This window comes from Botrytis deweyae (genome assembly GCF_014898535.1).
Source record: "Botrytis deweyae strain B1 chromosome Unknown BDEW_018, whole genome shotgun sequence".
NCBI classification, from domain to species: Eukaryota; Fungi; Ascomycota; class Leotiomycetes; order Helotiales; family Sclerotiniaceae; genus Botrytis; species Botrytis deweyae.
This window is the reverse complement of record NW_024066225.1, coordinates 421,121-438,285: the sequence shown is the minus strand read 5'-3', so window position 1 is coordinate 438,285 and position 17,165 is coordinate 421,121. Positions and strand designations below refer to the sequence as shown.

General features: G+C 41.6%; 6 protein-coding genes across 6 annotated transcripts; 1 reads left to right on the top strand and 5 right to left on the bottom strand.

The window, feature by feature from the left end:
* Window positions 1-1,312: 1,312 nt before the first annotated feature.
* On the bottom strand, window positions 1,313-3,922 carry EAE98_007631 (uncharacterized protein; the record flags this gene model as incomplete). The annotated part of the gene is made up of 5 exons (XM_038955254.1): window positions 1,313-2,210; window positions 2,448-3,023; window positions 3,074-3,384; window positions 3,434-3,586; window positions 3,854-3,922. The coding sequence occupies 5 exons, from the start codon at window positions 3,920-3,922 to the stop codon at window positions 1,313-1,315; spliced, it is 2,007 nt and encodes a 668-aa protein (XP_038808432.1).
* Window positions 3,923-4,282: 360 nt separating this feature from the next.
* On the bottom strand, window positions 4,283-6,016 carry EAE98_007630 (uncharacterized protein). The gene is made up of 2 exons (XM_038955253.1): window positions 5,606-6,016; window positions 4,283-5,534 (listed from the first exon to the last, which is right to left on the bottom strand). The coding sequence occupies exons 1-2, from the start codon at window positions 5,774-5,776 to the stop codon at window positions 4,479-4,481; spliced, it is 1,227 nt and encodes a 408-aa protein (XP_038808431.1). The 5' UTR covers window positions 5,777-6,016; the 3' UTR covers window positions 4,283-4,478.
* An 883-nt stretch (window positions 6,017-6,899) lies between these two features.
* Window positions 6,900-7,592, bottom strand: EAE98_007629 (uncharacterized protein; the record flags this gene model as incomplete). Its single annotated transcript, XM_038955252.1, has 1 exon — window positions 6,900-7,592. One exon carries the CDS (start codon window positions 7,590-7,592, stop codon window positions 6,900-6,902), a length of 693 nt encoding a protein of 230 aa, XP_038808430.1.
* Window positions 7,593-8,500: 908 nt separating this feature from the next.
* EAE98_007628 (uncharacterized protein) lies at window positions 8,501-8,821 on the bottom strand (the record flags this gene model as incomplete). The annotated part of the gene is made up of 2 exons (XM_038955251.1): window positions 8,501-8,570; window positions 8,661-8,821. The coding sequence occupies 2 exons, from the start codon at window positions 8,819-8,821 to the stop codon at window positions 8,501-8,503; spliced, it is 231 nt and encodes a 76-aa protein (XP_038808429.1).
* Window positions 8,822-9,879: 1,058 nt separating this feature from the next.
* Window positions 9,880-10,487, bottom strand: EAE98_007627 (uncharacterized protein; the record flags this gene model as incomplete). Its single annotated transcript, XM_038955250.1, has 4 exons — window positions 9,880-9,953; window positions 10,028-10,123; window positions 10,180-10,281; window positions 10,430-10,487. 4 exons carry the CDS (start codon window positions 10,485-10,487, stop codon window positions 9,880-9,882), a joined length of 330 nt encoding a protein of 109 aa, XP_038808428.1.
* Window positions 10,488-11,810: 1,323 nt separating this feature from the next.
* Window positions 11,811-16,692, top strand: EAE98_007626 (uncharacterized protein; the record flags this gene model as incomplete). The annotated part of the gene is made up of 4 exons (XM_038955249.1): window positions 11,811-12,410; window positions 12,461-13,086; window positions 13,145-13,741; window positions 13,794-16,692. 4 exons carry the CDS (start codon window positions 11,811-11,813, stop codon window positions 16,690-16,692), a joined length of 4,722 nt encoding a protein of 1,573 aa, XP_038808427.1.
* Window positions 16,693-17,165: the final 473 nt, after the last annotated feature.

Sequence of the window (17,165 nt, the reverse complement as noted above, 5' to 3'; positions counted from 1 at the left end):
CAAAGGAATTCACTTCAAAGGAATGACTTCCATACAATGGCAACTGTATTAAAGGTATTAGGCGAAAGCGAAGGAGACTAGCTCTTTCAGTAGTGCCTATATAAGGCCTACTATTTCCCTCATTTAGCTAGCTCCTTAGATTGAATACAAATAGACATTTAGGGGCCTACACATAGTGGGAACCACGTCTTCCGTATCTCTCTCAAACCAACAAATAATATAATGTTATATTATATCATCAGATAGAATCTATATATTTTAAATCGAATACTTTAAACTATATATCCCAGAATATTAAGAAAACAAAACAAGTAAACTAAACATTAAGAACTAAATATAAAGTATAAGATAAAACAAAACAAATCAAAACAATCAAAAAACCTTAACACTTTATCTAGAAAAAAAACCACATACTTAATAACAAACCCTACTAAATCCAACAGAAAATAATCAAAAACCTAAAAACATAAAAACATAAAAGTATAATAAAATATAACAATTACCCACCTACTCAAATAAATACAATACACTAATTAAATAAAAAAAAGAAGAAATCCTTATCTAAATAATAAATAATATCCCTAGAATATTCAGAGGCATGGACTTGAACTTTTCCTTTCACTTTCTTTCACTTTCTTCCACTTGATCCACTAGATCCACTAGGTATCTATTCAAAGAAAAATACATCAAGTCGAGTTGATTAATCTCCGCTAGAACGATACTTATTTACGAAACTAGAGCTATACACTACTCGTATATTACATAAAACATAAAACATTTCCATCGACCTACCTAGGTACCTAGTTATTCATCCATCTATATTATTTCCACTAGAGAATCACATATCATATATCTATCTCTATCTCAACTGAATAATCTCCCATTTGATGGACTTGTGACCGAATCGATCTAGTAGATAAACATTATGTATGTAGGTATGTATCAATTAATTACCAATCTTGATCAAGACCTCCGAAAAGCTGATCAAACCCAAACCCGAGAACTCAGCTGTTAAACGATATCGATAATCTCTCAATGTCACTCCCAAACTTCCTCCATTAGATGTCCCTAGTTCTCGCAAAATTTCAAGCTTACCCTACCTATCAAGTAACCCATACCAAATTTCACCCTTGAATATTATACATCCTAATCCGCGCCAGTCAAAATATAATACATAGCCCTTGAGAGCTCACCAACAACTTTTTAACCAATACTACTCAAAGTAAATTGGCATCCTTTTAAAAATCCTTTACACCATCCATGTGAGATAAACCAGCCCCCAAGAGCACCAATATAAACAACACGTCAAATATTAAAAGACTTGCAAATTATTATTCTCGTCCCTAGTCAACTCATAATTCCAGACAATATGATCATAACCCTGCATGATGAGTCTCCAGCGTTTTGGATTCTCTCCAGCGTTCAATTCAATCCCGTGACCATTCTGAATCGGAGACACGGCCAATCCAAGGAGTGGAGCATTGGACCCTTGATAGCCGCTGTAAATATTGGTATCCTCAGTGCCAGGTGGAAGAAGACATTCGATACGAAAGGTTGGAATGGGATCCGTATTGGAATCGACTTGCACTTTCGACAGCGTCAGAAGAGCTGCTCGACCAATTTGAGAAGCAACAATAACAAGCGATAGTTCCGGTATTAACGCCATCATATTGATTCGAGTAATATTATTGAAAGTCTCGTTGAAAATAGTCGGCGTTTGATGACCTTCAAAGCAATTCGTACATATAGTTGCAGGAATACGTATCGAAGAAGGCACGAGTTCAATGCTGTCCATCCAAGTTCGAAGGACGACAACTTCATCACTTGTGTGAGCTGTAGGATCAATGTGACAAATTGCCATATCGCTTATATGTTTCATAAAGTTACTGGGTTGTGCAGATCGTATCGATTGCGTAGTGGGATACATGTGTCGAATCAACCCCCCTAATTGACCTGGTGGCGAGTCGCTGATCATCGATTCGTAGCCTGTGTCATCTTCCGAGTTCAAAACCGCTTCACCATTTTGCAAAATTGGGTTAGATATCTCCAAGCGCTTCATTCTTTGAGCAAGATTCAGACAAACCCTATAGCCAAGCAAATTCTGTACGGACTCAAACCAAACACTATTTAAATCCTCTTCACCCAAAGCATCTTCAAAACTTTGAAAGTGCTTGAAATATCGCAGTGGTATAGGCATGATTCCCCAGCCCCTAATAAGTTTGTTAGAAACCATACTTGATAAGGGAAGATTGTAACAATACAGACTAGCAGACTAAATGTGGGCTTTCCATGTTCAAGAAATTCAACCTTCGAACTGAATACAGTGTTTCAAATGATATGAATCTCTTAAATAATATGAAATCCAACTGAGTTGACAGGAAGAGTCTCACAGTGCCCGCCTACAGTCCGAGCTATTGAAACGCTTGAAACTGCATAGAAGTACTTACATTTGAGTTAATCTGGGTCCCGGATCAGGGGCAAGAGGTAAGCCGATCAATTTAGAGTTCTCCTCCCATATTTCTAACTGCCACAGGCTGCCCAGAATATCAGTAGCTATAATCGATTTAGCCAAGCCAGTTTCGTCGACATCGTTAAATGCAATAGCAGGAATGTTGTGACTAGGTCCGGCTGGCTTAAGTATGATTCTAAAATTACGGGGACATGGTGTTCCTGGTAGATATGGGCCTTGTTTTACGGAGCGCCCATCATGTCTTTCAAGCTGTTTAGAATATCTCAAGGGAAATGAAGTGTTTGTAAAAGGTCCATTCGTCTTGTAACCGAAACCTTTGGAACAACAGTCCTGAGGAAAGCCTCTTTGGGACTTAGCCTTAACTCCAAATGTCAGGGGGTCGGTGGCAACATCGTATGTGGAACCCATCACAGCGCAATCGCAAGGCTCACTACTAGATGTGCCGTGAACAAAAACAGTGACTTCTTGTTTATTAGAGCTTACTGCAATCAGGCGCGATTTTTGATGAATAGCAATACCCCAAGCACTTATCCCGACATTCTCGAGAAAAAATCTGAAATGAGTAAGAAACAGATTAACATAGACATTGAATTTAATACTCACGGTTGCGTGCTACCGATTGGAATTGACGAAGCTGTACTTTCAACCGTTTGTTGAAGCTCTTTTGCTAGAAGGTCCGTATAATATGCCGTTACATCCCCATCATCGCAACAAAACAACAATATCTCTTTGTTGCCCAGATTGCCAATAATCATATTGTTAACACAATGTGGGCGAGATTGGTAAACGTATCCAGAACCTGCATCCCTCGACTTTGGTAATCGAAGAACCATGTCTGGTAAACCGGGCAGAATTTGTTTGAGTGTCCGAGGCCTTGTGATGTGTATCGTATCCAGATATGCCACAAAGTACATCTGTAGTTAGATGAGCATCAGGAATTCAGTAGATATCCAGTAAACGTACATTATACTTTTGCGACAAGGCCACTAAATTCATTCTCCAAGTTGCTGGCCGAGGCATACCTTCTAAAGAAGTCGTCTTAGCATCGCTCGGGAGTTTGTGGATAGCGGTCTGAATATCATCAAGGGACTTGCTATCAAGACCACTCGAAGAGAACTATAACTGGTAAGTATGATATAAAGCAGTTATTTGACTGACCTGCAAAGACGTGACAAAAGTAGCATCTTTCCCATTGAGATGTAGTTTTTATTGATTGTCTCACTACACTGAAATGACCATACGACTGAACTTGAGCTTCAACCCCCATGGAGTATCATGATACTATGCGCAAGTCATCACAGCAGCAAAAAGACTTCATAAAGTCAAAAGTCTCGCATTATCGGACGGCAATCCGGAGACACATTGATAGGACTGATCACGTACTCTTTCTTTTGGTGTCTGAACATCATAACTTGTAATAACAAGAGAACTTGTCAATTCGTGTTCCTCCATCATTCCCAGAATATTTTTCCAACAAAGTCATTGATTTGTTGAAATATTAACGGCATTGATAAATATAAGATGCAGATGATTGACGATTGATGATCAATTCTTCGTGATGTAATAATGATGATGAGAAATGTGGTTTGATTAGTTGATACGAGAAAAGCTTAAGCACGGATCATAAGGCTAAACTTTAATCTGCAAGGCTAATATGCAAGGCTATTATGCAAGGCTACTTTCAAGAATGAGGGGCAACTTCTAAGCCACTCACATCACACCTCTCCCTGAGTGGGCACCGGCCCCGATCACAGGTATTCAAGACTTCCAGCTTTTTGCTTGATATCACATCGACCATCTCTACTACCAAGTCAGGAAAACATAATAGGCATCATTAATTACTTTTATTTTATTTTCGTTTCGTATCATTTTGTTCTGTTCTCCATCCCAATGTCGTGCCCAGCCCAGCCCAATCCCATGCAATCCACGCCCCAAACTATATTACAAGCCAGCCAGCATAACTCATAAACCATGCTTCACCCGTTGATCCCAAATGAAAACTCCCCCTTTATTTCTTGACATCCTTCTCAACCTTTCCCTTCAACTTCTCCGCTTCCGCAACCTTCTTCTCAACAACCTTACTAATATCGTCATAAGCACTCTTTACCAAGCCCTCCAACTCATCCCCATGATCCTTTGCTACATCTTGCAAACGTTGTAATTTCTCCCACAACTTTTCTGATCCGGGGATTCCTGCCATCTTAGCAGCTTGTTGAGCATACTGTTGAACATTTTGTCCCAATCCACTGTTCTTTGCCTTCTCTCCTGCATCTTTGACATATTTCTGAAGATCATCTGTGTTTCCAGACTCAACAGCTCTCTTGACTTGATCGAAGATTTCCTTGACGTTACCAGACTTCAAGGCATCGGTGTTCTTCTCGACAATCTCCTTAACCTTAGGGTTCTTCTCCAAATACGGTTTCCACTCCTCCATTCCCTTATTCCAAGCTTGTTCTCCAAGCTTCTGAACCTTCTCGCTCTTCTCTTGGATCAATTTACGAACTTTTTCAATCGACCCGGCACCCAATCCTCCGGAGAGAATCTCAGAAACTTTCTTATAAGTGTCATCCAATTCTTTCTTGGCATCCGGTCCGTAATTCTCAGCCATACTCTTCAACTGATCCAAGTTGCTCCCTACCTGTTTCTTGATTTGTGGGTGATTATCCATAATGTCTCCTAGAGAGTCCTTCCCTAACTCAGCAATCTCGCCCAAAGCCTTTGTCAATACATTATAACTCTGCACCGCAGTTTGCATATCAAGTCCTCCTTTGTTACTGATATTCTTCAATTCAGAATAGGTTTTGTTGACAATCTCATCGACTTCCTTGCCATGTTTTTCTTGCACTTTCTCAATATCGTTAAATGCACTATCGAGGAATGATTGTGCACCAGGGATAAAGGCGGCATAAGAAGAAGTGGCATTGCGGAGCCATTTGATAGCTTGATTTGGTTCGGGAGCTTTTTCAGAAAGTGCTGAGGTAGCCTTTTGGAACTGAGATTTCGTAGAAGAGTAAGCGTTGACGACGGTTTTGGCACCGGAAAATTGGTAGTATGTATAGCATCCCTAGGTTATGGAGTTAGTATGGCGTTCAAAGGTAGGTTGATACTTATAGCAAAGAAAAACAAAATACTTACAACCAAAACCACGGCACCACCTGCAATACCCGCTGCAAAGCCCGAAGCACCACCTGCCTTTGCACCTTCAGCTTGTGTCGTCGAAACAAATCGAGTTTGTCTAGCTTGTTGTCTAATGGGTGCACGAATGGTGCGAGCCGCAGCTCTTGATGCTGTTCTTGAGGCGAGCATTATGTATGTATGTATCGTGCGTTGTGTTGTGTATTGTAGTTTGGGTAGGTATCTTATCACGAAGAATGGTATGTGTATAATGTGTATAGAGGGAGGAAACAACGACGTAGTAATTCAATTGATATGTAAAGTAAGGGCATTAAACTTTTCCAAGGGATGTATTTGTATATGGAGAGAAGAAGGAGAGAAACTTGACAGCTTCAATTCTTATATATATATCTACTCGGTATGTATTCCAATAATTCTGGATCGTCTAGCTCGACGTCAATACTTGGTACTGGAAAACTTGGTAGGATGCGATTCTTCAATGATTTTCCATCGAATTCCACCTTTTGCGTACATCAATCGTCACAAAGCGCTATGAGATTATGAGGGGAATGACGACACTGCCCAGACTGCCCTGTAAATCCCCCGCTTAAAAAGCTCCGGCGTCATATGTGGCGGTGCGAATTAATGGCTGGTGTCTTCCAAGGTACAGCCAGTTCCAATATGACAAAGAGAAACACGAAATCTTTGAAATATCGGGCTAGAACCTCCGGGAAGAAATGCATAATAGCAGAATAAAAATGTTGTGCAAAAAATGCATATGAATGAGTCAAAAATGTGAGGGGTCAAGTAAATAATGTGATTATTGTCGTCGACAGTATTGCTGTTGCTGTCGATATTGCGGGACAATTGAGTTTCCATAATCATACCTATTGGGTATCTTCTTGCATCCTCTGTGTGACTTTTATTATTAATCTGTGATTTCCAAGGTTGTCCAAGCAATAAAATTGAGGCTGAAAAATGATTATTTTTTTGGTATTTTGATCTGCACCAATGGTCTATAACAATGGTTGAGTTGCGTTTCTAATCGCGATTTTTAACTCCCATATAAATTCAAAGGTCCAACATATCCTCCTCGTTTCCTATACACTATCCATCATTTTTTTCCAATTCATAAAGCCACTTTCTCATTGAACGCATGCCATATCATATTTCGTATCATCCGATTGTATCATGTAAGTCGTTAAAACCCAAAACCACCGCCCTCCCATCCGTATCCATATCCATATCCGTGTATAATCATCATCCGCGAAACCGTCTATCGTAGGTGCCTCATCGTAGAAATTCGTAAATCCCTCTAGTTCTTGGAATATCTAACCACAGTCCAAGTAGCGATAGCCGCACTAGCCAACATCATAGCACCTCTTCCCAAATTCAACAATGCCCAACGATCAACCAGCTCGTGAGCAGTTCGAACATCCTCATCTTCATCGGATGCCTCCTTTCTCCTGCTGGAAGAACTCTTCTTGTAACTCCTATCGCTTCTCTCGCGGTCCTTGGATGATTTCTTGTGCTTGCGACCAGACCCAGATGAAAGATCATCCCAATCTCCTCCAGATTGATTGGCATAGCCGACTTGTGCTTCATCCACCTTTCCTAACAACTTTGAGTTTGTATACAACATGAACAAAACTGTATAAGGGATCATTCCAAGAGCCAACGCGCCGGCAGCACCAAACAACTTCATCTTAAGTTTATCGGTCTGTTTGTATGCGAGGAAGAGGAACGATCCTGTTGGAATCAACGAAGCGATTGGGAAGAACGCCTTTCCTTGTTGAAACATGTTGTTCCATTGTTTGAGTAAAAGGTGCGGTGGAGATTCGAGTATTCTCGGAACGGCAATGAAGGAAATGCTGAGGTTGGCACCAGCCAGAGCACCTGCAGCAGTGATTCCAACACACTGGGCCACACGAATAGGCAACTGAATATCCGTCATTTTTGGGAAAGACGCAAAGGTCGAAGGAGAGGAAGATTTGGACATGAAAGGCATGATGAGATGAATAGATAGATATCGAAATGAGGGGTAACAACGAATACACAAATATGAATGACAGATATGTACTGCAGGTTAGTTGAAAAGGCGGGAGGAGGTATAAATGGATATGTTTGATGTGGATGTGATGGAACGAGAGAGATCAAGTGGTTCGATAGGATTCGATGCAAGTTTAGGGTCAAATGCAAACTGCATAACACACAACTTGCTGGCGGTGAAGGGACGTGTCTTGAGCTTGGACCAGCTGAGTACCAACCTCAAGCCAACCAACCACTTTCATATATTACAATGTCGAGAATGCCTTATTTTGATCATTCGATGAGATTTGCGAGACCTGGTGGAGTAAATACATTGATAAGATCTTGATATGTAAAAGACCCCTCCACCGCGTCTTCCGATTATGAAGCAATGAAGATTTCTTTTCCAAGTTGGGTATCAATCGAATGGATATCGTCTTTACTCTATTGGTACAATACGATCTCAATATATCCGCCAAAGAGTTCGTTCCTTGCCTCACTTCAGCTCCCGAGGCATCTGTCCTCGCATCGGAGGTAAGATCTGGAGTACCTTACATACTGTACTTACATAAGCTCAACAGATATCCAACCCCTCTTTTCGTGTTGGGTACGAGGAAAAGAGTGACGCGTGATGCAACGGAGATCGAGTTGAATACTAGCTTCAAGGTAACTTTCCAAGCGTGTAATAACCATATATCCAAAGTTTTTGTCTTCAAAATTGCTCGAGTACCAGTTCTCGAGTACCCAACATGAGAAAATTCTGCTTTTCCGTATCAAAAGACCTCGGTATTGACAGCTATGCGGTCTTACATCACAGCCAGAAGTGCCCAACACAAGCAGGTAGTACGGACATGACTCGGATTTGGACAATTTGCATCCCTATAAATATCAAGAATAACACGTGAGCCACGATTCCGATGTTTGTTTCCTGCAAAACGTGACCGGATTTCGATCGGAGCTAAACATCACATAGTCAGTCATAAGGCTGCCCAAAAGAAGTATCAGTGGATCCAACATCTCCATCCTTACGATAGTAAGTGGAACGAACCTGACGCTTGTACGTCGAGACTTTCTCGGTTGTATCGAACCTGTATGACTCCTCTGAAACTTCCGACTTATGGGAACTGCACCATCCTCTCTGTATAAATAGGGCGTACAAACGGTGGGAACAAAATCAAGGAATTCCAGATGATTTGCGCTGTACTGCATTGCTGGCATGAAGTTTCAAGCCGCCGATCAATTTGAATGCAATGCTTGCCCCATGAATGACTGTCGTACCATATAATCGGTTTCTTGGGACGTTGGTCCCCATCAATAGCCGAGCAAGAGCCGGACATTGAGCCCCTGGTTTATGGGGTTGGAGGTGGGGTTGCCAATAACATCATTCTTTTGATGTTTGAAGTACTACGTAGAAAGAATGGTCATTCTACCTTGTGAATCGTCTCACCGTGTTCTTCTTCAAGTACCTAGACAGTATACTATAGTCGGAGTTTGCGGGGAATCAATCCTATTTGACAGCCGAAAATCCCTCGATTATTCAAGATCTTGAACACCTCATACTGAGTCATATATTACATCAATAGAATCTTCCATGTGTTGATATGATTGAGATATACGAGGAACTAGATTTTCATTGAAAGGCTGAACTCTTCTTCGCTTGTGAGACTGGAGCTTATATTCTGACTCCTTTTCCCGATGCATAATCTCATTAACCTCCCTTCAAACGTCCCAATACCGTCTACGCAGTAGGATATCTAATACGTTTTTCCATCTTACCACCTCGCGATTTCTGTGGCTTTAATATTGTTTACTGGCTCTTCACGACATCTATAATCAGCATCTTGAACACCCCCTTGTCCCTCCATTCCTCAACCATACCCTCTTCAATCTTCCATTCACGACTTCCCTTTCATTTTCGTAGCTTTACAATTCCATCTCCGTTTCTTCATACTCAATCCCCACCCATTCTATACCCATCCAAGGAAGTCCCTCTTGACTTCATAGTCCATAACCACTCCACACTTCACACTCCGCATTGCACTTGATTCTTTGATTACACTCTCAAGATCTTGTGATTATTTATATATGCTTGGATACGTATGCCCCTAACCCAGTCCAGTCCAGTCCAGTCCAATTCAATCCATAATCCCCAATCCACATCATCCAGACCACACACTCAAACGCCAACCCAATGCAACATATTCCCTCAACCCACAAACGCCACTCCGAGTTCACCATTCATCCAGCACTCCATCTCCATCTACCTCCTAAGCCTTAGTAGTGAAATCCGTCTCGGTAGGAAGTAATCCACCATCTGTGGCTTTCTCACAGGTGCATGCATCTATTTCCATCAGTACTCAAATTCACATATCATTCCATTCCTCGTTTAAAGAGGGAAGATGAGGAGAAACATACCAGCAGGTCTAGCACCACATGAACAGAGATCTCCAGAAGGAACCTTGTTTTCCTCAGCGGAACGCTCGCAGGTACAAGCTCCGGCTGCACGGGCACCTGAGGGATTGTTAGTTGTGATGCTGAGAAAATGTTTTCGAGAGGATAATACATACGGCAAGAACATCTGGCACCCTCGACCTTATTCTCACTCTCGGATTTAGCGCAGGTGCATTCAAGAGCTTTCTTTTCGCCGCAGGAACACTTTGCTTGGGTTGCTGGAGGAAATGTTAGTTGTGTGATTTGATTTATTGCATGTGATTTTTCACGAGATGTATTGTGAGGATGAATATCGTGATGGGGAAGGTGGGGAAGAGGTGAAGGGGAAAATGAGAGAGGAATAAAAATAGATAGATAGGAACATACCACAAACACAACCATTGCCAGCATTCTCGCCCTTCTTGCAACATGTTGATGGAGCCATTTTACTTGGAATTTTGTTTGATATTATTTATCGAAGTTCTGAAAGTTCAATGTTGTTGATTTCGAGATCGTTGAAGTGGAGCTTTTCGAGTTGTTTCTTGAGAGTATTTATCGACGAAAAGATGAAGCTTAACTGTGAAGTATTGAATTGATGTTGATAATGCAGTAATACAAGTCCTTTATATACTTTCACTCCCGTACTATAAAGTTGGCTACCTATTGATACTAGAAGCTACTAGGTATGTTGGACGTCAATTGATGACCATTGCTTACAATTACGCGAGCGTTTATTGGTCGGACAGGTCTTGTACTGAAATAGGTGGGGTTTGATTGGATGGATTTTGGAGGTTTGAACACTATGAACGAAGTTTCTTTTTTCGGGGAGATGATGGACAAATCAACGATTGGGTATTCGATAATGATTGAATTGAATGATTGAATTGCTGCAGACGTCAGTCCACGAAGCTTTGAAGCTCACGTGAAGCTCTCGAGTGTGTCATCACGTTCAGCAAGCTTTACTCCTGAATTACAAGGCAGAACTGGCGAATGTCCAACTACATCGTCAGTCTTTTAAATTTTATCCATTACAATGCAACTTTCTATCCTTTATCATCATTTTTTTCTCAAGTCGATCTCGATATTCATCTTATATGTTCTAATGATTCTTTATATATATTCATGAAGAAATGCACTCGCGAATTCTACCCACGACGCCAATGTGGCAAGTTTGCTATTACACGGCCTCTTTGGTCTCACCACATTCTTTCTCTGGCGGAATGCAGAGATATTACCTTGAGTATACCCTAAGCTGTGTCGAGCATCCAGGTGCTTCTTGTCGATCGCGTGGTGAGCATCATCGTCGTTGTGGATAAGGAGAACGGAAGCAAAGGAAAGCCTGCGTCGAAGAGCATGTTGCAAGGCTTAACACAAAGGCCATATAAAATGGCTACCTTGGATTCCAATATCGGTATTTCTACGATAACGATGGGTGTATTTCCCTGGCGCAGCAGTCCATATATCTTCAGCCCGGATCTGTTATATTAACCTATTGGTTGATTAGGCGAAAATATGCAACGATCCCAAACCGTGGATAATTGTTGTAATCCATGCTCCCGTTGACCATTCTGAAAGTACAGCTCAAACCTCTTTACTGCCTTATCAGGTAAAGACTGGTGCATCAACGTGTCAGCAGGTGATTCCTTGCCTGACCTCGTTCAGCTGGATTCTCAATGAAATGAAACTGCAAACACTTGTTAATCGTGTCGACAGTCTTGATTTTCGGTGACGGAAAAATCCTGAAGATTACTACAAAATCATTGCTAGAATGAATCCCGACGATAAACTTATCAAGCCCAATTTCAGACATCGCTTCGCAAGGAGCTTTAAGGAAAAATTCAGATCAAGTGATAAGAAGAAGCCTGAGCCATCACAGAAAAAAGTTCATACCCTTGCCAGCTCCACTGCTGCTACCAAAAAACAAGATCAGATTGACCGAAATGACACAACTGCAAACGAAGTTAGGCCGCCTAAATTGCAAGCTAAGCTCGACCTATGGCAAGAAGCATTGGACAAAGCCCAGCAGTCCGCAGACTGGAAAGCTCACAAAAGTGAATATGATGAAGCGATTCTGGAGTGTCAAGGCAACAACCAAAACATTTTGAATAAGAGTGGCACCGAAAACAAAAAATCCACGAGCTTAGCTGACGCCATATCCGAGCACTTGGTCTCACTCCAGGAGAAAGTTCTAGGAAGACAGTGGAAATACAAGGAAGGTTCAGGCCATGAAAGTTTTTATTTTCGAGATGTCATAAAACGCATCGTTCAATGGGTGAAAGTTTTCAAGGACCCCGGCAACCAGCTGGCTGCTCTCGATCCTACCAAAGCTGCAGCGTTAGTTTGGGGATTCGTGCAATTCTTCGTCGAAGTACGTATGATTGTCTATGTATCTTGCAATTATTAACTGACTCGGAACAGAGAGCTGTCGTATACAATGAAATCAGGGACATGGCAATTGATCAAGAGCCAATTGCGAATTTGATAACCCGGTATGCTCTGATTGAAAACTTGTATCTCAACATGTCTGGAACCCCAGATGAGGTTGATGAGGCAGTCAAAAGCAAGATAGTGTCATTATACACAGCAGTCATTCTCTACCAAATGGCTATCTACAATTTCTGGAAGCAAGGCAAAATTACACATGGCATACAAAGTCTAGTGCCTAACAAACTCAAAGAAATGTCGAGTACGATCCAGAAAAAGTCGGCAGAAGTTGAGGCAATATTGCATAGTAGTGACAGAAAGGTGCTACTCGAACTACTCGAAGACATCAATCTCAAAGTCTCAAAGCCAATTGCCCAGATCGGCAGTCAGATGCAACAGGTTTTGGATGTGGCTTTGAACATTGATAGAGATAGATACTCGAGTGTCTTGAATTGGGTTTCGCCAATATTGCACATGGATCATCATCAGGAATATAAACCCCTGGGTGGGACTGGGGAATGGATCCTTGATCACTCGGATTGGAAAAAATGGCGGCAGTCCCAGAAATCGAGACTTTTTTGGCTCCGTGGCAAAATGGGTGCAGGAAAGTCTAATTTGGTGTAGCCACTCCAAATTTTCGCATTTGATACGTGCAGAAATCTCTGACAGATAATTTAGGTTTATCATCATATCTCATTTACTCAAAATCTGCACGAATGACCAGGAGCGTACAGCATTCTTCTATATCAATAATACCCGTCGGGTGGAACATACCAAATCCGCAGAGACGATTTTGAGATCCCTACTCAAACAGCTCGCAATTCAGGATAATGAGCTCCTGCTGCAGCCCGTTGTTGCAAAATATGACATGCTTCGAGATATCTCTAGTCTCCATAAAGAGGATTGCATCACGCTGCTTACTGATATCATTAGCGAATTTCGACAGACGAATATCATAATCGATGGTTTTGACGAGCTTGAGGATGATGATGTTCGATCGGACTTATTAGTCTCTTTGAAACAAATACTTGATGGGTTACAGGGTGCAGTGGCAAAGATTTTTATATCGAGCCGAGATCACGTCAACATACACGATCTCTTACATAAAACTTTTCCTCATCGCGCTGAAATCGTTGTTGCAAGGAACAATTATGAAGACATTAAGAAGTTCATTACAAGTCGTGTGCAGGATGTAGAGGACACGCTTTCTAAACCAATCCCGGAGGATATAAAGCGTGACATGGAGTCAATCTTAGAGGAAAGATCAGACGGAATGTAAGAATCTCTAGAATCTTTCCCGTTGGTACAGGTTTTATTAACAAGTCAGGTTCCTCTGGGTGCACCTGTCCCTGAAGTATATCATGGGAATGAAGGCTAAAAACCCCGCCACGTTTGTTGAAGATTTGAAAACGGTACCTTCAGATCTCAAAGAAGCCTATGAAAAGCTGTACAATTCCCTGCTTCAGGGACAAAACCGTGAGAGAATAGGTATCATTCAAAAGATATTTTGCTTTCTCCTGTACGGATATCACGATGAAATCTTTAAGGCCTCTGCGTTTCTTTCGGCAATTAACTACAAGGCCACATTAAAGCTATCTGCAAAAGACATTCTGGATTTATGTTCCACATTCATTGAGTTGGATCCAGAGACCCGAAATTTTAGAATAATTCACTTTTCTGTGAAAGAGTTTCTTCAGACCTTGGTAGAATATGAGTTTCAACATGCAAATGCTATAATTGCCGCTGATTGTGTCTCTTACTTAAATGACCAAAGTGGACGTCGCAGTCCGTCAGACTATTATGTGAGAGGCCGGCGCCGGGTCAGAGGCGGTCAGAAATACAACTTCAAATCTTATGGGACTGAGTCTTGGATGATTCATTGTTCTCAGGCGGGTAGTTTGAGACAGAAATCGCCGCTTGTGGAGATATTATCCGAATTCTGGTCTTCTAAGACGCACGGGAAAGTAACCCCTTTCGAAGCATGGGCATATTCAATGAACTACTACGAACCTGCAAGCCAAGATTCTTTTACCCATATATTAACCGGAGGCCAAGGATCGTTATTTATTGGTTCGGAGCCAACAGCTTTTTTCCTAGCCTGTCAGTATGACCTCCGAGAGACAGTAGAAAGCTATTTGTGCAAAGGTTGGGATATAAATCTCACAGATGATCTTCTCGGACCAGGGCTTTCACATGCATGCATTGGCAATCATATGGAGCTCGTCTCTTATTTACTTTCTCATGGAGCAAAAATATTAACCGATAAATTTGAACAATCACCACTTTGCGCGGCTATTAGAGCTCAGCGACCAGATATTCTTCGTTTGTTCTTACAGCATACTAGTTTGCCAACTGTAGAACCTTTACTGGAAGTGGCTCTGGGGAAAGGGAATGAGGTAAGGGGAATATATCATAAGCTCGATTCGCAGGCCAACAGCCGAGTATTAAACTTGTTGCTCGACTATTCATCGGATTTCCAGTATTCGGACATGTTATTAAGATTAATATTCAGTGGAGGACCTCGGATCCTCAAACTGCTTCTCGAACGAAATTCTTCATTATCCGTAACAACCGACACCCTCGAATGTCTTTTCACTTCTGAGACTGAATCTTGGTCCAATACTCGATTGTGTCTCGATTTATTACTTCCGCTAAATCCCGATTTGGTAAAATCCCGGTCGTTGCTAATTGCTCTTCAAAAATATGATGGAAACAAGCCTTCTGAATTAGCCCAATACATTGTCGAAGATTTGAACTCATCAGATCCTTCATCTTTGATATCCGAACTGGCCCTGAGGGCCGCAATGCAAAACGATACAAACAAAATTCCTTTTATCGAGTTCTTGCTCCAAAAAGCCCCGGCTTTGAAAATATCGGACGAAACGATATTATGGACAATTGGAAATTATTGGCTTAGAGAGGAGGACGATGTGATCAAAACCCTGCTCCAACACGACCCCACTATTCGAAATTTCTCTATTTCAGATTTTGAGAAGGCATATGACAATTATTATCTAGATTTTGGCGAGTTTATGGCGAGCGATTTCATGGCAGTTCTCCTAAGATACTGCCCCGAAGTGGCTATCGGTCAGGAGTTATTTACCGTAGCCATAGGAAGTTACCAACAACCAAGCCTTAGCGGACTTAAACTTCTACTTTCCTGTAACCCGAGTATTAGATTGACCTGGCAGTTGGTGGGAAACATACATTCAGATGCCGCGGATCAGGTAGTAGACGAGATCTTATGTTCGAGCAACCTTGTGGAAATTACAGATGATATATTACGGGCAGCTCTAGGTAATCATTATCTCCGCTACATTGATCACATATCACCGATTATAGTCAACTTGCTATCTAAAGCGCTAGAATCATTGGAATTATCGAATGAAACTGTCTACCAAGCCTGTGAATCTCGGGCGTGGATCATGGAACAAGTGCTTGATCGTTGGCCAAACGCACCTTTGTCAGAGAAAGCTCTGGTGGCCGCATTAAGCGATAAACAAAAATTCGATATCCTTATGGAAAAAAGACCTTCGATAACAATCTCTGCTGAGGTCATTGAAACTCTATACAAGGAAAATCGTGGCTCGGACAACACAATAAGTACTATATTGAAGGTCTTGGAGTTACAGCCAAAAACTACAATCACGGAAAAACTGCTCGAGACAGTTTCTTTCAAATATTTTGCAGCTGACGAGGGACTGCATTGTCAGTTGTTCGATATACTTCTACGACGTATTTTTCACGCAAGTTTGACGGATCGTGCCGTTCGGCGTTCCATGGTACATGGGTCCTCTCTCGCTCAGCTTACGTTAGAAGCACGACCAGATTTGATACTCAGTGCCTCCTGTTTTGGCAGCATCTGTTCTCAACTTTCCGATGAAAACACAGAGTACCAGATTATCTTACATCAACTGTTGAAACGATTGAGCAGCCCTGGACTGGATGAAAAGGGAATGCTAGAATTCATCCCAGAATGCACGCCAACGGCACTTATAGCAGTTCTGTCAAGCAAACCTGGCAAACCTGATGCGATAGTGACAGAAAGCGCCATCAATACTCTTTTGAAGGAAGTTTCTATCAAGCCATACTTAAAAGGTACTCAGTTGTGGTTTCGCGACCCTGGAGATGAGGCGTTCAATATGTTACTGGATCGATCGGGTTTGCCGGAGTCTTCACGACGATTATTATTGTCTGATTTTCAGGAGTTAAAGAGGAAGGACTAAGAAACTGAGGACAAAGACACTGAGGACGAGAGTTAGTTCATTTATTGTTATGGAGACATTTTCAGCCTAGCTTTTCATAGATCGATGCATTCGGCACCAATATTACGAATGGTGACATTCTCGCCGAACATGCTCGTAACATAACAACCTTCTTTAGATATCAGCAAATGCCTTCATCAAATTCCCTAATTCTCATTATTCGACGGGATATTTAGTCTCAATTCCCAATCACACGATTTACTACTTTTCTCTCCAGCGCTTTAGCAACATATACGGGGAAAATATCATATTCCCTCTGACTAGGTAGCCTAGGTTTATAGAAGAATTCAACAGAGCAGGGAGGTATATAAAGCTATCAGCTTGCAGAGCCAGTATCGTCATGAGGGAGGTGAATAATTGTTTGTCTTCTCTTCTTCGCCCCTATCCTTATATTACAATTTCGTTCGGATACCCTACATTCAATCTCTAGGTTC